At 38.0% G+C, this 24,419-nt stretch overlaps 3 protein-coding genes across 3 annotated transcripts; all 3 read left to right on the top strand.

Moving 5' to 3' along the window:
* The first annotated feature begins 3,723 nt into the window (after positions 1-3,723).
* On the top strand, positions 3,724-7,284 carry LOC133720044 (UDP-glucuronic acid decarboxylase 1). The gene is made up of 7 exons (XM_062146237.1): positions 3,724-4,571; positions 4,687-4,833; positions 4,946-5,025; positions 5,816-5,899; positions 6,009-6,083; positions 6,405-6,497; positions 6,761-7,284. Exons 1-7 carry the CDS (start codon positions 3,941-3,943, stop codon positions 6,965-6,967), a joined length of 1,317 nt encoding a protein of 438 aa, XP_062002221.1. The 5' UTR covers positions 3,724-3,940; the 3' UTR covers positions 6,968-7,284.
* Positions 7,285-11,161: 3,877 nt separating this feature from the next.
* LOC133720045 (protein SODIUM POTASSIUM ROOT DEFECTIVE 1-like) lies at positions 11,162-12,994 on the top strand. Its single transcript, XM_062146238.1, has 3 exons — positions 11,162-11,965; positions 12,205-12,280; positions 12,440-12,994. The coding sequence occupies exons 1-3, from the start codon at positions 11,306-11,308 to the stop codon at positions 12,619-12,621; spliced, it is 918 nt and encodes a 305-aa protein (XP_062002222.1). The 5' UTR covers positions 11,162-11,305; the 3' UTR covers positions 12,622-12,994.
* A 6,143-nt stretch (positions 12,995-19,137) lies between these two features.
* On the top strand, positions 19,138-19,914 carry LOC133722835 (uncharacterized). Its single transcript, XM_062149699.1, has one exon. It carries the CDS (start codon positions 19,138-19,140, stop codon positions 19,912-19,914), a length of 777 nt encoding a protein of 258 aa, XP_062005683.1.
* Positions 19,915-24,419: the final 4,505 nt, after the last annotated feature.

The following is a 24,419-nucleotide window of genomic DNA, read 5'->3' as shown; positions in this document are numbered from 1 at the left end:
AAAAGTTCATCCATCCTCTTCTGCTGCGCCGCCAGGACCTTTTTCAAATTCGCATAATACGAAGCAGTGTTCTGTTGAAAGATAGCAAGTCGCTCCTCTATGCTCACATTCTCCGGAATGAGAATGGGCACATAGCCTTCTATCGTCGCCATGACTTCAGGAATTTCTTTTGGTAAAGATTTTCCTCTGGCATCCCAATGATGGTGAACACAAAAAGACTCTGATGTAGTCCCACCGGGTGTGCCAAAATGTTTGTTTTGAAGCCCGGTGGTTGAATGTGCTTCAAGAGAAAAGACTCTGATGTTGTCCCACTGGGCGTGCCAAAATGTTTGGCTCCAATTTTGCTGCAGCTGGTCAACAGTCTCTTTTCTTGCGCGGGCGTGCCAGCACCGTTCGGGTGCGGTCGTCGGGGGTGTCCCTTGACCTGACTTCTTTCAAGCAATTGTGGACGAGGAGAGCACCAACCTCGTCGTGGGATTCTTTGTGCCTCGTGGCGAGGACTTTTGCTGAGCTTCTTGTTAACACAATCGATACTCAATATTGTAGATCGAGCAGAGCGACATCACCGGGAAATGTTGAGATCTTGCTAAAGCGTGACTTTAGCTTGGCTGGGTTGCTAGGGCGTTACCCTTGCTTGGCTGGTTCTGTAACCGTTGTGGTCGCGGCACTACCGTCAGCTCCCGAGGAGACTAGGACCGAAGCACGTTGACAGAGGGTTTGGTGGCACTGAAGGTCGACTTCTGAGAAGACTAGGACTAGGAGTGTGATCACCGCTAAGAGAAAGAGAAGGAGAGGAGTTGCTCTTAGAGAGATTTGCTCTAGAGAGAACTTAGATCATCTTAGAGATGTTGTTGTTGAATGTGAATGTGTGTTTTAGAATGAGAAGAGAAGGTGTTTATATAGGGAAGAAAAAGAAGAGTGAAATGATGAGTGGAAGAAAAATAATGAAAGTGGAATATGAAAGTGATTTGTAAAATATGGAAAAGATAGAGAAATGATGAAATGAAAGCAAGGCATGAAGGTGCAACAACACGGAAGTGATGATGATCTATTAAAGAGATTGTCTTGAAAAATATATCCAAGGAAAAGAAGAAAAGCATCTAGCTTTCTTCATGTGGGTAGGAAACATGAACATGTGAATATTGAGCTGGTTTTAGGTCAGTTTCTGCCCCTTTATTCCTTCAATTATTTCTCCAACAAGACTTCAGAATGAGCTTTCGACTTCTTCATAAAAAATGTTCCACTATGAGTGTAGATCACCCTGGTAAAATTTCAGATTTTTATTCCATGTGGTTGGGCCGAAAATGCTGCTGGACCTCTTACAGGTCCAGTTTTCCAGTTTTGCTTCTGTAGAAAATTGGGCTGATTGTTTGAAGGCCTTCCACTCAAAAAAAGCTCTTGCACTCTTCATAAGAAATGATCCTTGGGCTGTCTAGAATGGATCTGGAAAGTTTCAGCACATTTCGATTTCATTTGGTTAGTCTGCCACCCATCCTTCCTTGTCTAGCTCGGTTTTTCCTAGCCGAAGTAGGAAAATGTGCTAAAGTTGACTTGTCATACTTCCATAGTAGGCTTTATTTAGCCTCTAAATATATATTTCGAGCTTGTCGACAATATATAGCTTGAGCCACTGATATTGGCTCAATTTCTCCAAGACGTGCCTTGTCAGGCTTGTCAGGCCAAAATGTTCATTTTGGGTCCAAACAGCAATAATGGGGTTGAAATTATTCAAACCATTGAGGAAATGCAGTTCTTTGAAGATGTTGAAGGAAGTATACAATGTTGCATTTTTAATTTTTAATTTTTACTTTTTGTTGTTATTGTCCCATTTTTTCAGCTTTAATTATGTGTAATACTTTTGTTTTCTATGTATAACATGCAAAAGAAGAGAGACTAAGAACAGAGCAGGCCACTGCATCAATGGAAGTTGAAGAGACTCAAGCCACTCAACAAAGCCAAAAGGCTGCAAAGGTTTCGAAAGTTTCAAAGGCCAGTGATGCTTCAAAGTGTTCAAAGGCTGGGAAAAAAAAAAAAAAAAAGCTCAGGTTTGCATTATATCTCAAGTTGTTTTTTGTTTTTTTTTTCCCTAAAGCTAACGTGAGTTTTGGTACCAAGTTTAGGAACTGAGAAACCAACATAACCGAACTAAAATAAAACGGTTCGGGTCCTTGTCGGTTCCAGCTTCTCAAAGTGACAAACCCGAACTGAAAAAATGAGATGCGGTTCGGTTTCGGTTTAATTTTTTTTTTTTTAACAACCTGAACCGTCCTACCCCTACTTCCTTATACAACGAGCTAGGAGATTTCAATTTCGAGTGAGGCTCTTCTTTGATAACATTTTGGGTGACTACTATTCCAAATTCATTTTCCCTTACTTTACACAGTGCTTCGAGTTTCATGTTCAAATTGCCTACTCCTCCTCCTCATCCTCCTCAATATCTAGTACTTATGGAAAGTGTTTGCATAATAGTTTATTATTTCTCAATAATAATAGATGCTGCAATAGAGTAATGTGCTTGTCATTTTATTTATTATGAACTTTTATGATAATTTATTGGGAAAATTTCACAAACAGTACACCAAGTAAAGGCCACTAATAATTCTTATACATAAAGTTCCAAACCAAACATTTCGGTACACGAAATCTGAAACTCGACCCACTATCAGTACACGACATCAATTTTTGACACCAAATGTCCATTATGCCCTCAGTTTTTTTTTTTTAATAAATTTTTTTTTCCTTCGTTTTTTCTGTTATTTTTTTCCTTCGTTTTTTCTGTTATTTTTTTTTCCTTCATTTTTTCCTTCTTTTTTTCTGTTATTTTTTTTTCCTTCGTTTTTTCTGTTATTTTTTTCTATTATTTTTTTTCCTTCATTTTTTCTGTTATTTTTTCTATTATTTTTTTTCCTTAATTTTTTCTGTTATTTTTTTTTCTTCCTTTTTTTTTTTTTCCTTCGTTTTTATCTCTTTCTTTCTTTTCACATGACTAAATATTGGCTGAGTTACAAATATAAGCTGTAGAACCATAAATCTCACCAATTGGAGGGCAAGGGCGGCGTTGGAAGCGAGGGAGTGAGCCCGGAAGAAGGAAGAAGAAAGAGATAAAAACGAAGGAAAAAAAAATAACAGAAAAAACGAAGGAAAAAAATAATAGAAAAAACGAAGGAAAAAAAATAACAGAAAATAATAGAAAAAAATAACAGAAAAAACCAAGGAAAAAAAAATAACAGAAAAAAAGAAGGAAAAAAAACAGAAAAAAAAAATTATTAAAAAAAAAACTGAGGGCATAATGGACATTTTGGTGTCAAAAATTGACGTCGTGTACTGATAGTGGGTCGAGTTTCAGATTTCGTGTACCGAAATGTTTGGTTTGGAACTTTATGTATAAGAATTATTAGTGGCATTTACTTGGTGTACTGTTTGCGAAATTTTCCCTAATTTATTTATCCGAATCGCTTATTTATCATTGTACCTCAATACTATTGATTTATTTTCTCCACTATATACTATATGTCACACATTTAGTTTTAGCCCTGAAGACACTTGTATGGACATGCTAACTATGTGATTCATCTTATTACACATACTACATTTCCATTTTCAAAACTTGACATCTTATTGAAAAAAAAAAAAAAGAAAAAAAAAAAACTGTAGAGTTGGGCTACACTCGTTTCTGGTGCGCGCGTTGATAATATTGCGGGTGTGACCAAAGCAATTTCCCTTCCTGATTACTCCAGAGCCTAATCTCATTTTCCTCTCGTAACTAACTCCCTTTTTCTGAAACAGACCCTTCAACTAACCTCACAAAAATGATCTGATTCCTCCTCTCCTTCTTCCCATTCAATTCCACCCGCTTCACTCCGTCACCATCATCCACCCTAGTCCATCTCTATCTCTATATCTCTGCGTCGAAGAAGAAGAAGAGGCAGAGTGCAGAAGCATGAAACAGCTACACAAGCAATCGAGCGTGAATCACAGGAGGGACGAAGAGATCCCAACCTCCCTATCCTCCTCCACCTACTCCCCCAAAGCCTTCAAGCACCCCAGATCTCTCCCCAGATCCATCAACTACATCTTCAGAGAGCAACGCCTCCTCTTCATCCTCGTCGGCATTCTCATCGGCTCCACCTTCTTCATCCTCCAGCCCACTCTCTCCCGCCTCTCTCCTTCCGAGCCCAATCCCTCCATCCCCCGATCCTTCTCCTCCTCCTCCTCCTCCGTCCACGACCGTATCAACACCGCCTCCTTCGCCACCGACCTCCGCAGCAACGCCGGCAGGGTCCCCGCCGGCCTCGGCAAGCGCAGGCTCAGGATCGTCGTCACCGGTGGCGCCGGCTTCGTCGGCTCCCACCTCGTCGATAAGTTGCTCTCCAGGGGGAACGATGTCATTGTCATCGACAATTTCTTCACCGGGAGGAAGGAGAATGTGGCGCACCATTTCGGGAATCCCAGGTTCGAGCTCATTCGCCACGACGTCGTTGAGCCGATTCTGCTGGAGGTCGATCAGATCTACCATCTGGCCTGCCCGGCCTCGCCTGTTCACTATAAGTACAATCCGGTCAAGACAATCATATCCTTTTTGGAATCGTGTTCGTTAAATTTATGAATTTTCGGCATTTGGTGTTGTTATTTGTATTAAGGGATGCATTTTCGAAATGGTTTTTGAGGTCCTTGACTGTGATTACAAGACCAATGTGATGGGGACCCTTAATATGCTTGGCCTTGCGAAGCGAATTGGGGCTAGGTTTTTGATCACTAGTACCAGTGAGGTCTATGGTGATCCACTGGAGCATCCTCAGAAGGAGACTTACTGGGGAAATGTCAATCCTATAGGTGTGTTGCTAGTTATTGGTTTTGATATGTTGGATGTTTATTTCTGTAATGTACTTCTGTTGTGCTGCTTGATGTGTTCATATATAATGTGGGTGTGCTTCAAAATGCGTAGGTGAGAGGAGCTGTTATGACGAAGGAAAGAGGACGGCAGAGACACTGGCAATGGATTATCATCGAGGTGCAGGTGTTGAGGTAACTGAAGATTTCTTTCTGAGATTAGTTAAATTGTGAAATCCATAACTTGGTGTCAGGACCTTTAGGCCTAGGGATGTAGACTGTTGACATGGTAGTATCATATTTCTTTTTTATGGTCTCAATGGTTGTATCATATTCAGCATGTCTGATTTATATACATATCTCCAGTCTTTGTTCCATACCAGTTTAATCTTCAGATTCGTCGTTTTATTTTATTGTACTAGTAAGCGCCCTCCCTTGTATCTCTTGCTTTGAGAGCTCTAACAGCTACATAAGACTTGGATTACCTATTGGCCAAAAGGGAAATATATTATAAGTAAAAAAGAAAAACTTGGAGTTGGCTGGTTTTTTCTGAGAATGTCTATATGTATTCTATGTTCTGCTTTTTTTTCTTTTCTTTTCTTTTCTTTTCTTTTGGGTGTTGATTCAATGGAACTTTTAATTATGGCATAGTTTTGAAGTTAATGTAGGGCTATGTAGTAGAGTGTGAATGAAAAGTTTATCTATAATTCTATATGCATATTCAGGAAGGTTTTTGTAGAGGTTTGCAAACCAGAGATAAGCCTAGATTCTATTAAACTAGGGTGGAAGGTAGCTCAGTTGTTTGAGCTTTCCTTGAATGATTGCTTGAAATTTGTGGTAATACCAATTCTCGCCCTGGATTAGTTCACTTCTAAGTTTTTATTTGATCCTAGACTAGGGTTTAACTGCCAAGTAAGATGTGTTGTGTTTTGGTTCATTTTCAATGGTTGGATTGTCAGACTCACATAAGGCTTTCTGTTTTCAGGTTCGTATTGCTCGAATTTTCAATACATATGGGCCACGTATGTGTTTGGATGATGGGCGTGTTGTCAGCAATTTTGTTGCTCAGGTCAATCACTTACCTATTTCTTTATTCATGATTCATGACTAGTACATAGGGTGTTTCTCATTGTGATTATCCCTCATATGTTTACTGATAACTGTGGCTATATGTGTAGGCTATCCGCAAACAACCATTGACTGTGTACGGTGATGGTAAACAAACACGAAGCTTCCAATATGTCTCTGATTTGGTATGGAAGTTTTTTCTCTTTTTCCTTTTCTCTTAGGTAGTTACTTTTTCATCTGGAGCCTTAGCAGATGCCTTCTCTTACATTTTTCCTTGGGGCTTTTATATGTTATGACACACTCTTTGAAGCATCTATATTATACGGCTGGTACTATAAATCTTATGATCATCAGCTTCCAGTTGAAATTTAGACCATGAGCTGAAAGCCTGCAGAGCATTATTTATTTGTTTGTATGGATTTGAACTTCAAAGGGTTATCACCTGAAACAGGTTGAGCAGATGAAATAATTAATGAATGATCTGAGACACTTCTTTGCTATAATAGGTAAATGGACTGGTGGCATTGATGGAAGGCGAACATGTGGGGCCTTTCAACCTGGGAAATCCCGGGGAATTCACCATGCTAGAGCTTGCTGAGGTATGTTTACGAGACTCATTTTCCATAATCTTAATCTTTTCAATATAATCTATTTACACTTCCGAAAATGCTCCAAAGTTCTTGTATGGTAATTGTGCTTAAGCATTTTTAATGTCGTTCTCCTTTAATCCTTGATTGTTCTTAGATTTAAAAACTTAAGTGTTAGGTATTGTTGAATGATTTTTTTGCTTGCAAATGGAGAGAGATCTACAAAGGAATCTACAAAGGAATGCTCAAGTATTCTCTTTGTCCTGAATGAACAGGTTGTGAAAGAAACAATTGATTCAAGTGCAACAATAGAATTCAGGCCAAATACTGCTGATGATCCTCATAAGAGGAAACCAGATATTGGCAAAGCAAAAGAGCTGTTGAACTGGGAGCCAAAAGTATCACTGAGGGAGGGACTGCCTCTAATGGTGAGTGATTTCCAGAATCGCATTTTAAATGAGGATGAAGGAAAAGGGAATTAATTAATAATGAAAGGACAACCAGTATGTATAGTGTGAAGCATGGCTGTATCTTAATTCATTCGTTTATTTTTGTCATCCTCAACTTACATTATCTGGCAATTCTAGCAAAATGCAATAGTAGGAAGATGTATCTCTTGTTTCTCACTGTGCTTGATTAGCACGAAATCCACAATCACTAGATTTTGACAATTTTGACCACTGTTTCTGGCACAATCTGTGGTGGTGGAATGTAATCCTCAATTATTTTTGTTGACAGTTTTGGTATCTTGAAAGGAAAGTGTTATTATATGCACAAAATTCTAATTCTAGATTTTTCACTTTTGCACTAGTACTGCATGCTGTCCGAAATTGTGTATTTGGTTTTGATTGGAATATTGACAAGTGATAACCTTCCACATGATATTATAATTGCTTGGAATGATTGTTCATACCTTAAAGTTGAGCAGTTTCAGCCATTTCTAAAATAGAGGAAATTAATGAGTTTTTCATACCCTGCTTAAATTTGGGCATCACCGAGTTACAAGTTTACGGCTCTATCCATTCTCCGTGATGAAGGGAATAGATTTTGATCAGGGAATCCATAAACACAGAGACATTCTTACCATCAATATCGGTGTTTTAGAAAATATTTGAGCAAAACACCCGAGTTTATCATCAAAATGTTATTCCTTAAAATGAAAGCTATCATCTCTATTACTTTGCTTTACAAGTGGGTGATTTAACCCATTTGTTTTCTAGGAAAAAGTTTAGAAAGAACGACCAAACTCCATCACTGATCAATTTTATGTATGAAGTCTCTACTCTCTAGGCTCCACAGGTTTGCCGACCTAAAAGCTAAGCCAAGAAATTTTGTTTGTTTCGACCTTTTTTTTTTTTTTTTTTTTTTTTTTTATGGGTAAACGGGGATCAAAATCATTGGTGGTTTTTGGATTGGGCACTTGGTTATGCATGCCTCCCTATTACCTAGAGAGGAAAAGTACCAAACCCAATCTAAGTGATGAAAGCAAGACTAAAGTTTTTACCGAACTTTTAAAGCAATGTTGGGCTTACAATCCAACAACTCCACTATATGAAGACTGGTGGTAAGAAAGGGAAGTAAAGGAAGTGAAGTTTTTTTTTTTTTTTTTGGCAAAGTAAAGGAAGTGAAGTTTGGAGGTTGATACTTCTATTTTGGTGGGACTACACATATTATTTGAGTTAAAACTCGCGTTTTATACTTGATAAGTTGATATCTGAAATAAGAAGAGTGTAATTTTTCTTTCACCCTTAAGAATGTGAGCATGGAAGAAGTTACAAACTTGGATCTTTTAGGGTTGAACTCTTCAACACTCGTGAAATACATGTGAGTTGACATGATTTACACGTATACGAGGTTTACCTTAAAATTTGTACTCAATATGTCGAATCTTTTGCTTATAATTATTTCTAACTAGCATTTCTCCACGCATGTGCAAGTTTTTTTTTTTTTTTCTGAAAATAAAAAAGAAAACGGTTATTGTAAAGGAGATAATGGGAGAGAAAAGTGGGTTGTGGGTTATATTTTTATTAATTTTTTTAATAAAAATATATTTTGTAAATGTCATAACTGTCCTTATGATTTAATTAATTCTCAAAATTTATTAATTTTTTAGGGTCATTTCTGTCAAAATTTTAAATTTTGGCTAACAAACCCTTTCTCTTAATAATAGTATAGATAAACAATAAAGTTCAGTTCTTTTTTGCCTTCCCGGTAAATGAAGTGCATACTATTCATTCTGTTGAAGCTACAGTAGAAATAGAACATTGAAGAATTTTGTAAGAAGGATCGCAAGACCAATGGCATAACACGCATATGATAATCTTAGACAAGAAGCAACGAGGTAAAGACCCCCTTGTTATTCTTCCACTTATATAAAGTCGCGAGATAAAAACAATAACTAAAAATGAAACGTTTAGACTTGGAACTCTCGGTGGTGAAAGTGCAAGGTAGGCAGGGATATAAAGGGAGCAAAAGAAGAGAGTATATGAATGATGGAAAGCCATTAATATAAGCATCTGATTCTATGAGCTTGCCAAGTAGAATTTTGATATCGATCAGTGGTTGCTAGAGAAAAGAGAGTGGCTAGCTTTGTGTCTCATCCATCTACAGAAAAGAAAGAAAGAAAAATTCCAAATGGTTTTGTAATCTGCTGGCAGAATTTATTCCCCATGAGGAATCTAAATAATTGCGTGATAAATATCATCTGGAAAGCTTTCCTTACAAATCTTTATTCCATTGCTGGTATGATTGATGGAGCTTCTTAGAAACATTTGTGGTGGACCTTTTGCTTTAATTCCTTGTAGCCAAAAGTTCTGTTGCAAGTTCCTTACTTGTACGGACAAATCGTCTGCCAAGTTAAGTAATTACCAAGTAAAAATTTCATTTTGATCGATTTTCATCTATACTTCCACATACATAACATGCTTGGAGAGATCCAAGAGGGCGTTAGTTAACCGCCCATACTCAAATATTTTCGTATCTATTAAAGTACCGAGCAATTTCATGTGTTTTCAATTTTATTTTAAGGTGTAGGGTTAGGTGGCAAGATAGTTGTTAAATGCTTAAAAAGCTTAAATATGTAGGTGTAGAGGGAATGAAGAGCATCCAACGTGAAGATGTTCGAGGAATTGAGTCAAAAAGAGTAAAGCACAAAGTTGCTTGCTATGCCGAAATTTAGACTTTTTCTTCCAAGTCAAAATATTTGGTCAATTGCCTCAAAGAGAGAAGGGTGCAAATACATAAGCAACCAAACCGGAGTGTAGGCTTCTTCTTTCACCTCCCAAAGAAAGATATTCAATCCTTATCTCCCAAGACAATGCCGTTGGTGACGTTCTGACCTATGTTTCCTTTCAAAAACTGAAACTGAACTCAAGGACAAAGCTGGTTTTTGCTGTTAAGCGTGAATATGAATTTGTAGGGCATGCATGCCCAACAAGCCAACAATGAACACAGTACCTACCATTAATTTAGGGCACCCCTGCAGGATGTGTTCTATATTAAATTCACCTTCCTGTATATATAATCTTAAGGGCAACGCATCCTACGCAAATGTCACGGGTACTGGCTCCACTCTTCTCCAAGCTCATACGGAAGTATATATAAGCACAATTAATGCAATTTTTATTGCATTACATCTCAAATGCCCTATTTGAATGCACATTATATTGGTCCTAGTGTCCAACATCTGCAATATGATATCTGATTGAAACCCTTAATTACTTGCAATTAAAAAGATAACCAAGAACTAAGAATTTAACAGTTTCAAATTTACAATGTATATGGTACACTGACATCTGCAATATGAGATAGAGCTGTAAAATCAGAACTTGTTTTGATATGATTTGCAAGTAATTGCATGTATCTAACATTTAGTTAAAGTCTTTATAGTTGATAATTAGAGTACGTGAATTGTGAAGGGTTATCTCGCTATCGAAAAATTAAATGTGTTTGTCCAAAAGTAATTGGACAATATCCATTATTCCTTGAAACTTCCAAAGGCTGATACACTTTTAGGTGGAACTTAATTAAATCGCAAGCGTCTTCTTCAAGAATGAAAGCTAGGTGAAGATGTTGAAATTGTATCCCTAATGCAATTGGTAACCACATTGAGATAGAAAAAAAGGAACAAGGCACTTACTACACATCATTTTCATCCCTTTAAATCCACAGAAAAGTTAGATGCAAATCATAAAGATCACTTTCTGCAATGCATGGTAGGCTGCTGTTGAGAAAGAAAATGTTGCCCCACTTCTCTTCTTCAACCGCTTTTGTTTTCTTCCTCCATTTTTACTGTCTTATTTATCAGGCTAGACATCTGCCATGAAAAAATAGTCCAGGTCTCCTATACTGTGCTAAGACACTCAGCTTTCACCTCAATCTCAATAATATGTGGATAACCCTTTTATTGGAAAATTTAAATTTAGCATTAAAGTTGTTTGTGAACTGTCAATCCATAGGTGAAGTTCTGCTGGTCATTTGACACTGTCAAATTTGGTAATTAAACAGTTAGTGACAGTAAAAATTAAAGGCTTAAGAGTTTCAAATATACTGGATGCAAACTCCACAATCTACAGCAATATTAGATTTGTACTCTATCATGTATACTTAAATCATATCTTAATTGTACTAAGTCATGAATAATTAAATCATATTCTAATTTGCTTGGAATCTACAAACCATGTAATGATTCTTGAATTCCCTTTTATCTACTAGAGTAAGCTTCAAGCTCTCTCTCTCTCTCTCTCTCTCTCTCTCTCTCCCTTTCCCTTTTATGCAGATTCTGTATACCACTATTACTCCTTAGTGTCATCATTATCAAAATGAAGCTGAAAGGCATAGATATCTTCTGTGCATCCCAAGCTTCAACAGCCATATGTTTCAGTATGGATCAAGCCTCATCCTCCTCATCAATTATCCAACTTGGTGGTCGAGCCATCGATCGCCACAATCCCATTATCCAAGATTCAAGAAGATCAAGCACTAGTAGTACTAGTACTAGATTTATTAATCCTCCTTGCTATACTCAACCACCCATCAATCCCAAAACTTACCATCAACTCCAGAAGAGCAAGAAAAACTTCTCATCTTCAAAGACAAGTAGTGATCAGAGCAAGAAGAAGATTGTAAGCTTCTCAAAAGAAAAGTATGAGCAAAAGAGGAAGAGTACTTCTTCTAACGGTAAGAAACCGTCTGATGATAATGTTAAGAAGCACTCTTCAGTCCCAAGTGGAAGTGTTGTTAGGAAGAGCTCTGCTGAGCCAGTTGATCTTATCAGTATTACTCCTCCTGGATCATCCAGATACCTTTTGAGTGACAAGGTGTTCTTCGATGGGTTATCTGATTATGATCCGGTTTCAGCATCGGTTCCAGTTGGAGACAAGGAAAACCAAAACATAGTGATGAATAAGCAAGAATATGAATCTGCTTCTTCAGCAAGCTCTTCCTCATCTCTGTCAAAACCACCTCCTCCTTCCAACCAGGTTTGTACAAATTCTTTCCTTTATTTTTTTTTTCAAAAAACTAACCAACATGTATGATATAAGTTGTTAGTTACTTGGTTTGTATAAGGGTAATGTTCTCTTGCCAAACAGTGTAGTTAGGTTGCGAGATTATTTGCGAGTCTTAACCGCACATTCAGACAAAAACCGATCTAATCAATTGTCTGAATTCACCTTATAACCTTTTTTTTTTTTCATAATTTGGTGATGATTGTTTGCAGGTTGTAGTGTTGAGGGTGTCACTGCACTGCAAAGGCTGTGAAGGAAAACTGAGAAAGCATCTATCAAGAATGGAAGGTACACCAATTGTTTGTTTATATCATTAATTACACATTCAAACGTTTACAAGATTGGAGCTAGTTACTTCATTAATCTGGCAAATCACATTTATGTATCTATATATATATCTCCATTAAAATATGAACTAATTATTGTTATTGATAATGATGTGAGCAGGAGTGACATCTTTCAACATAGACTTTGCAGCAAAGAAGGTGACTGTAATGGGAGATGTAACCCCAGTGAGTGTGCTTGCAAGTGTCTCAAAGGTGAAGAATGCTCAGTTTTGGCCAACTGTGTCTGCAACCCCATCTGCATCACCAGCACCTTGTCCTACCAAACTAAAGGCCAAGAATTAACATAATGCGCGCAAAAGGTAATTCAAGAAAGAGAGAGAGAAGGAGAAAAACAAAAATTTGGGGAATAGTATTGTAATATTATGGTTTGCATGTGAATTAAAAAACTGATTAATCTAGTGTAAATGCACTGTTAGCATGGGTGGAAGAACCAGATTCTGTATCTGCTTGGTTAGTAGGAACTAGCGAGGAACTTAAGTGGTAGAAGAGAAAGTTCACTTTGAATTTTGAACTTTGCTATGAGTTTGGGACCTTTTGTTAAGAAAAGGTGGAGTGTTTGAGGAACCACCCAACAAATTAGAAGTCTGCTTAGCCATGAGCTAGCCTATGGCCCCATTCTGTTTTATTTTATCAATTCCCCATGTTTTTTGTTTAATACTGCATGCCATGCTCTTGTGCTCCCTAAAAGCTTTTTTTTTTTTTTTTTTTTTTCCTCCTGTATTTACCACAGTTTGTTTATACTCAGAAATGGTGCTTAGGAAACAGTAATAAAATCCTAATTTCTGGGTTGCTGGCTCAAGGACCATGCCCTTGGTTCAAGGGGCTTCAGATTTGAATGGGATATATATAGTGCAGCCAGGCAAAAACCAACTACCAGTTTTTGGTTAATAAGAACAAAATGCTCCTTGTGGTTCAATTTAATTGATGTTGACACATAAAGAGGTTGCACATGGTATGAAATAAATGAGGTAAGAGCCTAAGAGGACAACTCGCAAATTCCAATAGTGAAATAACGCACCATGCAAGGGCAACTCTACAAGTACATGGTGAAAAACAAAAAAAATCATAGTATATTAATATAGTTTTTGGTAATGGAAAATTGAAGGTTAAATCAGCCTCTTGGTTGCAAAATCAAAGAGGCCGAAATAAAACTTTGGTCTTTAATATTCTCTGAAACACTAGGATATTTACACGGAGGTAGATTTGTTAGAGTTACTCCAGCTATTGACCCGGATTGATGTAAAAGAATAGAATTTCGATCAATTATCACTTTCATAATCTTGGGCTTGGGGCTTCATGGGAGATCGATTTTTCAAAACACACTACATTAGGCCTCATCATTTAGCCCATGGATCAAATTGGCCGATGGAGGCCCGCAAGCTCGACGGGTAAAAGCTCGGCCTGGCCTGGTGTGTAGAGGGTCAGGCTTGGTTTAGGGGTTTGCAGCCCGGCCCGACCCATAGCAGAAGAAAATTAGAGATTATGTATGGCGATAAGCTACATGTACCATGCATAGCGATTTGATGTGTCTATCACTAAAGCAAGACCATGTGTACTTTGCATATAGGGGCTCATCACAAATTATCATACTTGCAAAGTTATAGTAATACCAACAAAGTTAGACGATTTTCAATAAGCCTTACCTCATATTATAAGGTTAGAAACAACCTCATATGTTCAAATTCATACACTAAGTAATAGCTAAACAATATAAATAAATTAACACATTTAACTTTGTATAGTTTAAAACATCGAAAAATCATCACCATACACATCAATATCTTTGTGTATTGACACCAGCCACACCTAGCATGTGAAATGGGTGCATATATAAGGATGTTGTGCTCAGCTTGGAACCTCAAGAGTTCTAAATAATTCATAATTTTGCGAAAGTTAGATTATATTGCCTATTATAATCATAATTCGAATTCGATTCCGTAGTCTTATCATAGTACTCATTAAGGCAATTTAAGTCGCGTGAACTATAACAATATGAGTACATATAAGCTAGCTTTAGACTCTTTAATTCCATGAGTGAGCTTCAAGCACTTTTAATCATTCATGGACTTGCATTTGAATCCTTCATGTATTTGAATCCCTCAAGGATTTGATAAGCAACACTCTTATAATGACACTTTACTTTTGAAAATTTTCTTTTAGCAATATGTCTTTAAGATATTCATAATATATGATGACAACATGCTATAAATCTCTCATCAATATAACACCTTATGTAACACTGTACTTATAGAAAATTGTCATTCATATAAGGGAAGATCTTCATAATTCCATGTCTCTATAAATAGACATTGTGTCGTAGTGATTTATTTTCACTTTAATAAAAATCCTTTCGTAACTTGTATGGTTAACGGTCCAAGTATTCCATCACGTTTCAAATATTCAATTTTATTGGAATTGCCTCTTTCCGATTTGGCCAATAATATATTTTGTCGACATTCATAATGAAACATAGTATAGCATTAATACAACCCTCAATGATTTTTGATAGCTACCAATCTACCTTGTATAATTAAATTGTTATCGATGATCATTAATCATAGATCCCACACATTCTTATATGCATGCATTAGCTGTAACAGGCTTATTGATATTGGGTACCCATGCCACTTTTGGTGCATACATTGTCACTTCTAGGACAATCATCTCTCACAGATGAATCATGTAGCGAATGTGGATCTTTTTACTTATAATCTCATGTAGAGCATTATAGGGCTTGTATAATCTTCGCTTTTTGGGAGCTTAAAACTTTAGACCTGGTTGATACAAGTAGTCTTTCCTCCCCCCAACAGTGGGAAGACTGTCTTATTATAATCATGCGCAAAACATGCATTCAAAGATTTATCACTTTATTTGGAGTGAAGATGTTCATTGGCTGGTGGCGAACCCAAACCAAGTTTTAGGTCAAAAACATGCAGTTCATGAGCATCAACCATATTGATGTATTATTGTATCACCAAGACATCATTCCGTAATAACGTACTTTACAACCTTTGTATGTGTAGCCATATTAGGTGCTCTGACATTGTTTAATGACATTCTCTTCAGGAGGACTATTTCACTTAGATATACATGCATAACACAAATCAAATAGGGTCTAGATTGTTTGCTCTAATATGGTTGGTTTTAGGGACTTTAACCCAAGTAGATGTTTTTGCTTTTAGCATATAATTTTGTCACTATCTTGTATCAATTCACTAATTTAGATATTTCTCGAAATCAAAATGAGATGGTGGATAAATATCTCACACCAATTCATGTCGTTCTTCAGGAACAATCTGTTTGGCTCCAATTTTGCTGCAGCTGGTCAACAGTCTCTTTTCTTGCGCGGGCGTGCCAGCACCGTTCGGGTGCGGTCGTCGGGGGTGTCACTTGACCTGACTTCTTTCAAGCAATTGTGGACGAGGAGAGCACCAACCTCGTCGTGGGATTCTTTGTGCCTCGTGGTGAGGACTTTTGCTAATCTTCTTGCGTCACCAAATCGATACTCGATGTTGTAGATCGAGCAGAGCGAGAACCACCGGGAAGTAGAGAGAACTTGCTAAAGCGTGACTTTAGCTTGGCTGGGTTGCTAGGGCGTTACCCTTGCTTGGCTGGTTCTATAACCGTTGTGGTCGCGGCACTACCGTCGGCTCCTGAGGAGACTAGGACCGAAGCACGTTGACAGAGGGTTTGGTGGCACTGAAAGTAGGCTTCTGAGAAGACTAGGACTAGGAGTGTGATCACTGCTAAGAGAAAGAGAAGGAGAGGAGTTGCTCTTAGAGAAGTTTGCTCTAGAGAGAACTTAGATCATCTTAGAGATGTTGTTGTTGTATGTGAATGGGTGTTTTAGAATGAGAGGAGAAGGTGTTTATATAGGGAAGAAAAAGAAGAGTGAAATGATGAGTGGAAGAAAAATAATGAAAGTAGATCTAAGTTCACTTGTAAAATATGGAAAAGATAAAGAAAAGATGAAATGAAAGCAAAGCATGAAGGTGCAGCAACATGGAAGTGGTGATGATCTATTAAAGAGATTGTAGAAGAAAAATATATCCAAGGAAAAAGAGAAAAGCATCTAGCTTTCTTCATGTGGGTAGGAAACATGAACATGTGAATATTGAGCTGGTTTTAGGTCAGTTTCTGCCCCTTTATTCTTTCAATTATTTCTCCAACAAGACTTCATTATATGCCTTCGACTTCTTCATATGAAATGTTCCACTATGAGTGTATATCATCCTGACAAATTTTCAGATTTTTATTCCATGTGGTTGGGCCGAAAATGCTGCTGGACCTCTTACAGGTCCAGTTTTCCAGTTTTGCTTCTGTAGAAAATTGGGCTGATTGTTTGAAGGCCTTCCACTCAAAAAAAGCTCTGGAACTCTTCATAAGAAATGATCCTTGGGCTGTCTAGAATGGATCTGCAGAGTTTCAGCTCATTTAAAGTTCATTTGGTCAGTCTGCCGCCCCTCCTTCCTTGTTTAGCTCGGTTTTCTCCTAGCCGAAGTAGGAAAATGTGCTAAAGTTGAATTTTCATGTTTCCATGCTTCCATGCTTTCATAGTAGGCTTTATTTAGCCTCTAAATATATATTTCGAACTTGTCGACAATATATAGCTTGAGCCACTGACATTGGCTCAATTTCTCCAAGACACGCCTTGTCAGGCCAAAATGCTTATTTTGGGTCCAAACACAATCTTTTTCTCTCATCTTGATGGGAGGAAGATTGTCTCATTAAAGTGATTTATGCAGTGAATGAACAATCTGCTTGTGAGTAAGATTAGCAGTCATCAAAACTTGTAAGTGATTCCACGCAACATGGTAGACAAAAGATGACGTAACCGATCATGCCAAAATAGTTTATTTGATTTAATGAACTTTTGGTTCATGACATTATATGCCTAAATTTACTACAGAAGTTTGATACATTATTTATGAGATGGCAAAAAGTCTTCTCCAACTATATATGAGGCACTCAGTGCAATAATATTTCAAATTCGGTAACATGATAGTAGCTCATTCGGAGCCATAAATCAAGATCTACAACTCTTGATATGAGTGTTACATTAGATTTAGTAAACATCAATTGTGAAATATTGACAATTGCAATAGACCAAATTCATTTTGAACTGCTGGCCAAATGATGTACTCGAAATTTCGAGCTAAAGACTACGATCCATACTAAAAAGTAACTTTATCACGTGAAGAACCTCAAGTTCTCTGGCATGTATATATGTATAGTCATAAAGAGGAGGGACTTTAATCTAACTCTCTGACTCATAAATAGTACAATTTGACTCTCTCAATCTAATCTCATAATTGAACTCGAATGACACATGCAAGATTTGGAAGACTCATCTGATCATTGAGAAAATCAAATGCAGGAAGAGCTTTTTTGATCAAGTGTTTTGGGAATGGATTCCCCGGGAAGCAAATCGAGCAGTTAATGAAGCTGTCGTGCTTGGTAATTGGACGTTGGGTCTTTGCAGATGGGTGGATTAGCCACCACCGTCTCTCACATTGGTTCTCAGGAATGACGGACTGCCCTGTCCTCTAGCTGCTGCTATGTAATCGAAACTCTTAGAGTTCTTACATCTTTTGAGCTGCTGTTGGCCTCCTGTTTCTCTTTCTATCTTGTTTGAGATGGAGAGCCTGACTTTCTCTTTCTGTATTCCGGGCCTCATCTTTGATGGGTTTGTTTGGGCTTTGCCCTGTTTAATGAATTTTCTTATCCAAAAAAAAAAAGGGGGGGGGGGGGGGGGGAATTCAAGCCCTCATATAATTGGAGATCCAAGAAACTTAAGATTTCAATTTTTCCATTTTATAACAAACTCTTAAGGAACAACAAGTTCCTAGATAATTAGATTAAGAAGCACATTTAGTTTCAATGGGAACTCAAGAGGTTACAATAAATCTGTGAAATAACACAATAATGCTTTCAACTTTTCTTATTGTAAGCAAAAGACATCAGGCATGTGTGATAATCTCAATGTTCTTATTAGTCAATGTAATTTAATTTGACTAGTGACATTTTGAAAGTGTCTTGATAAAGATCCACCATACATGTGGTTGAGATGCATCTGTCCCTCACAGTCCCTTAAAACTGTCCCTTAGGTGAGCAAACCTGATATACAATAGACACACGCCCAATTTTCAATTTCCTCACATGTGTGGATGTTAGGGCAGTATTTACATTGACTCTTGATTTCTCTCTTGCCATGATCCACTTCTGGTGGCATTTCATGGTATAGCCATGTCAATCGGTTTTCTTACTAGATAATGAAATCCATGAAAGGGAGAAATTATACATCTCTGATAGTTTTTAACGCTGTATTAGATATTTTTTTTTTTTTTGATCCGAAAATTCATTCATTAAAGATTCATTAAAGACTACATCAAGGAGTATATAGTGGCCTCGTTAAACCCACCAAGCCGTTGGGAAGAGTACCACACTCCAAATCACTTCTAATCACTTGACTGATCGATAACAAAAATTAGAGAAGTTCAAGTTGGGTGATGTGATTTTTTGTTGAGATCGAAAATCATTAAATTTTTGATAAACCCCAACAAATTCGGATAAACACTATTAAGTTCAGGCTTTAAATTTATCCTTTCTCCAAGATTTAAAATCAAGAGTCCTTCCATCACTAGACGTTTGAAACTACACTCCAGCCTTCAAAATCGCTCTGTCTTCCCTTCATTCTGTTGTCTTCGCTCAGTTTCTCTTCCGCAAATATTGCAATCCTTCCTTCTTCCGACTCTTCAAATTCTGAAACTGTAAAAATCAAAACCCTAAAATCCCAACATGACTTCCTCCATACCTTTTGATCACATCAATGAAGAACACGAAGAGCTCCTAACCCTTCAACTCTCCACCGGAAACCATTCAACCCGACCCATCCAACAATCTCCTCTTTTGATCTCGACACCGTCTCAGTCTCTAACTTTATTTGCAGCAACGAATTTCCACATGACATCACTACAAAACTCTAACCCTCCTGCTCCTGCTGCCTCTAATCACGAGGCTTCAGCGGCTGGTAGTTCCAGGTCGTCCCGTGCCCGCAGATCTTCAGCTCAAACCCTAAGAGAAGGGAAGACTGAAGACATACCAGCCCCATATCCTTGGGCTACCACAAAACGTGCTCAAGTGTACTCTCGTCGATATTTGCTTTCTAATGGCATCAAGAAAATCAGTGGTGTGGTCCAATGCAAAAAGTGTGAACAGAAGTATGAGATTGAGTATGATCTGGAACAAAAGTTCGAGGATGTGGCGACTTATGTGTCTCAGCACAAGAGTGCAATGCGTGATAGGGCACCTGCAGTTTGGATGACTCCCACACTCCCGGATTGCAAGTTCTGTGGTCAAACAAATTGTGTGAAGCCTGAGATGGACAAGAAGAGGTCAATCAATTGGCTGTTCTTGCTTTTGGGTCAAATGCTCGGAATGTGCAAACTCAATGAATTGAAGTACTTCTGCAAGCACACCAAGAATCACAGGACCGGTGCTAAAGATCGGGTTTTGTATCTTACTTATCTGGGACTGTTGAAACAACTTGAGCCGAATGGACCCTTTGATATTTGATATATGGAAGGACGGATTGGAAGTTTGGCCAAGTCTCGCGTTGGGTGCGGAGGTAAATACTTATTAGATACGTACTAAGTTCCCCTAAGAAAACTATGTCATATTAGCTCTGAATTGCTTAGTTGAGTTTTCAGGTGGTTTTCGATATTCAAAGTTATGTGATTTTGTTTAATTATCAACTCTAGCTAGTTTTGGCGATGGCTATTATGTCTTTTAAGGGTTTGATTTGTTTTGGTTGGTCATTGGGTTAGTTTGGTTAGTGAATGCTGTATTAATCTATTTCTTTAAACTAGTGTTCCAAGTGATTGCTGGATTAATCTATTTCTTTAAACTCGTGTTCCAATTGACTGTTGGATTTTTTCAGAATAAATCCTCTCTGAATTGACTATATATATGTTACTGCCATCATTTCTCCATCACATATATACCATATATGCGTGGAAGCAGTAGTTGTTACATACTCCATTGATCGAGAATTTTCATTCACTAGCTGGCTAGCTAACTCAATTGATTCAGTATATAGAATTGACAAAAGATCGAGAACATGAAATTGGGATATAAATTAGCATTCTCAATTTATATCCGTTCATAAAATTAGCATTCCCTAATTTTGGTGTAAAAATGTTTATAAAAATTCTTTTGGTAAATAAAAAAAATGTGTAGTTACGGTGAATGAGCTCAGGGCATTCTCCAATTCTTTTGTACATCCTTCATTTCCTTTGCGACATCCTTTCATTATTTTCTGCATATGTAACTTCAAATTCAAAATTGAGAGTAAAGTTATTATGAAGGCCAAGTATCCTTAGTAAACTGCTGCCTATCTTTGTTAAAAGATGTTGCTCAAGAATTCCGTACTGGTATCAAATATCTTACATAGAACATGATAAACAGAGTTATGGATATCTACTGAAACAAAATTTTTATGAATCACTTTATCTACAATGACGGAGCTAAAAATTATAAAATTAGGGGCCAAAAAAAAAAAAAAAACAAGAAATAGATCAATAGAGGAATTTAAATGTCAGCATATGTTGAGGTGTTTAATTGAATGTAGATCAACCATCACAACCTCATACTTTTTTTATTTTTTTATTTTTTATTTTAAGAATAAGGGATTAATAGGCGATATTAGCTCCTCGGAGGCAGATGATGTAGGGAACTTGTCCCACCCTCAAACCCGAAGGCGAAGGGTCTGCCCCACTCTGGGAACCCACCGCCCGTCCCCCTATTCAATTTATTAATAATAAAGAGAAAAAATACAAAGTCCAAATAATCACAACCTCATACTTGTCAAATAGGTTTGGGATAATGAAGCTCGTCGGGTGGCAACCAGGCCTGGCCTCCATATATAGTGGAAAAGAGGGGGTCGGGTCGGGTTGAAGTCGGGTTTGAAAGCTGATCCGGGTCGAGGTTTCTCGATGTGTATACGACCTGAAAAAGAGGGGGTGCCCTAATTTGCTAGGCTCACCTCCTATATATACTCATAATTGAGACGTCCATTTTGCCTTCTTTAAAAATTCAGAAGAAAAAAAAACTATGACGTAGAAATAAAATTATGTAGACCATAACTTATTCATACAAACTCTAATTTCAGCGTGCCGCATGTCAGGCTACGAACTCGTTTTAACGTCCTCTACAAATTTCGTAAAGAAAATTTCTTCGAAAATTGGACCGATTAAGAAGTCAACTCTAGATACCCCAAAATGATTTTACAAAGGTGAAAAGAGGCTAGGAGTCCTATCATTTACCGTCCAATTGGTTAGTGTATGGGTAATTTTGGGTACGGGGTGTAACAATCTATATATCGTTAGGCAGAGAAGGAAAGAGATTATGAACGGACAAAACCAAGTGGCCATATTTGAATACTGATAGGTGCGCCTCATCTCAGATTTTGAGTTGAGATCAATAGCAAATCCCTAATCGGAGCCACCCGAGATGAAGGGGCCACCCAAATTGGGTGAACAAAGAATGCATCTTTATAAATAGAGATTGGATGAGTATAAACCGAACTCCTCAGTAAAATGAAAAGGAGCTCGCCTCTATTCAAATTAAATTTTATTGATGAAAATGTTAGATACAAATAAAGATTGGTCGAGTATAAACCACTTTCGAAAAAAACAAACAAGAGCTCTCTGTCTCGAAATTTAAATAAAGGAAAGTGAAACTCTATATATAAAGAAAACAAACAACACTAGCAGATCATACACGAGAAGAACCATATATTAATGTGTGCCCACTACAACTAAACCAAGAAATAACCATGTCTACAGAGACTATAAATTATTATGCTTCATCTCACACTCTAGAAGTCTACCATGTTTATTCACAACTCCTTTACATTTAGAAATCTTATGTGTTTTTTCAAAAAAGAAAAAGAAAAAAAATCTTATGTAAATATGTAGATATATGGCCAAGTGGACAACTTATCATATTGAAATAAATTCAAAACATGCAAAAGAATGCACCCAGATGTTAATTGGCGGATCACATCATATTGTTGTTTGATGAGAAAACAACATTATTATTTCAAAGAATGCCCCCGAGGATATCATTGCGTAAACAAAGAAACTGGCTTTACACCCAGCCAGGAAAATACACACGCCCAACAACTTCAGTCTATTAACAGCTGGTAAATATCTTGTGAAACTAGTTAGGTTGGAATTCCTATCCATCTACATGTGAAACTAGTCAGCCCTAAAATTTTGATATTCTTGTAACAGATATATTTTTTTCCTTTTCTTTTCTTCTTTAGTCAAAGAGGATCAAAGGGTTTCACTCCTGCTCCCATTATAACATATATTTTGAAATTCCCAAAATTTAGACCGAGTTTCAGGATCTGCAAACCATATAACACACATTTTCTTATAAGATAAACATTTTTTGAGCTTAAAAACTTTATTAGAATTCTAATAAAATCCCACAATATTATAGTCAGACTGTCAGAGAAGTTATATAGCTGGTCACCCAGACATAAATCAAATATCATTTTAACAAAACCTACACAAGTACACAACAACATATAACTCTTGATTTCAACACCATCCTCGATCTATTTCCATTATCACTACCACCATGGCACAAGTCCAACGTCCCCTGTGATGAGAGAAGCCACTAGTTTAGAAAAGGTAAAATGAGAGTCGAGAGGGTTGAGAGCCTTTCCTCGGCGAACCCTAGCGTCGCTCCCTTGGTGCGGCTTCCAGGGAGGACTCTGCCGCCTCCACTTGCTCTACGTTTGAGGCTGACTTTTGATCAGCTCTTTCCTCGTGTCGGGGAGAGGCGGATTCCAGGCTGTTTGGAATGGCTCAGTTTCCGTCGGCGACCACGGAGGGGACAACTCCTAGGCTGGGTGAGGAGACCGATATCGGGTTGGAGCGGCATCTTCCTTCTTTTAGGGATTGGAAGATTTTCGATGGAGGCACAGGAACCAGAATCTTGCTGTGGTGGAAGGTATTGTGGCTGCTGTGGCTGCAGACGTATGGCGGCGATGATCGTACTCAAGCACTGAATCTGGGCCTCTTGTTCTTGGGTTTTCAGATCAGTGCGATGCGGTACCCACGAACCCTATGGAAGATCTGGATTTGGGACCCAGAGTCGATGGCTTGGCTGATCGGATCCTTCATCCAGGGAGGCTGGCGCCTTTGTTGGGTGCAGACGAAGATTTGGGTGACTGACGGACGACGGCCATCTCTGGCTGCCCGGCGCTGGGTGCCCATATCACATCTGGCTTCCAGAATGTTGGGCTGTTGTGGGGCCCAATTCAAGTTTCTGTTGGGTCAGATTTCTCTTTGGGCTTGGATTTGGGATCCGGGAGAATTTATGTAGGATGTTTGGTTCGATTACACTATTTAGTGTCTCTCGGTCTAGCATCTGAATATGGTCTCTTGCTGTTTAAGTTTGCTTCACTAGCTGTACACCAATTGAGGTCTCTAGGCGGCTAGGGTTGCTATTACAAGGATTTAGATAGTTTGGACTTGTGTTCATATGATTAGGCTTATAAATGAGCGAATGTGTTAGCAGTGAGGGTCACATGTCCTTTGCTCGGTAGCTTATACCACTTATGATTTTGGTGTAAGACAGTATCTAATGTACGTGCCTTCTGGCCATGGATAAATTAATGAAGTTATCTCTTTTCAAAAAAAAAAAAAGTCCAACGTCCCCTATTCGAAGGCAAGAGTAACACCATACCAGCCCCATACCCTTGGGCTACCACAAACCGTGCCCAAGTTTACCCTCTTCAATATTTGCTTTCTAATGGCATGGAGAAAATCAGTGGTGCGGTACAATGCAAAAGGTGTGATCAAAAGTATGAGATTGAGTACGATCTAGAACAGGAGTTCGAGCAAGTTGCGACTGATGTGTTCCAACACAAGAGCGCAATGCGTGACAGACTGACAGGGCACCTGTTGTTTGGATGAATACCACACTCCCCCATTGCAAGTTCTGTGGTCAAACCAATTGTGTGAAGCCTGAGCTGGACAAGAAGCGTTCGATCAATTGACTGTTCT

The sequence above is a fragment of the Rosa rugosa genome, chromosome 7 (genome assembly GCF_958449725.1).
Source record: "Rosa rugosa chromosome 7, drRosRugo1.1, whole genome shotgun sequence".
NCBI classification, from domain to species: domain Eukaryota; kingdom Viridiplantae; phylum Streptophyta; class Magnoliopsida; order Rosales; family Rosaceae; genus Rosa; species Rosa rugosa.
The sequence above is the reverse complement of the archived record's forward strand: the minus strand, read 5'-3'. Positions and strand labels throughout refer to the sequence as shown.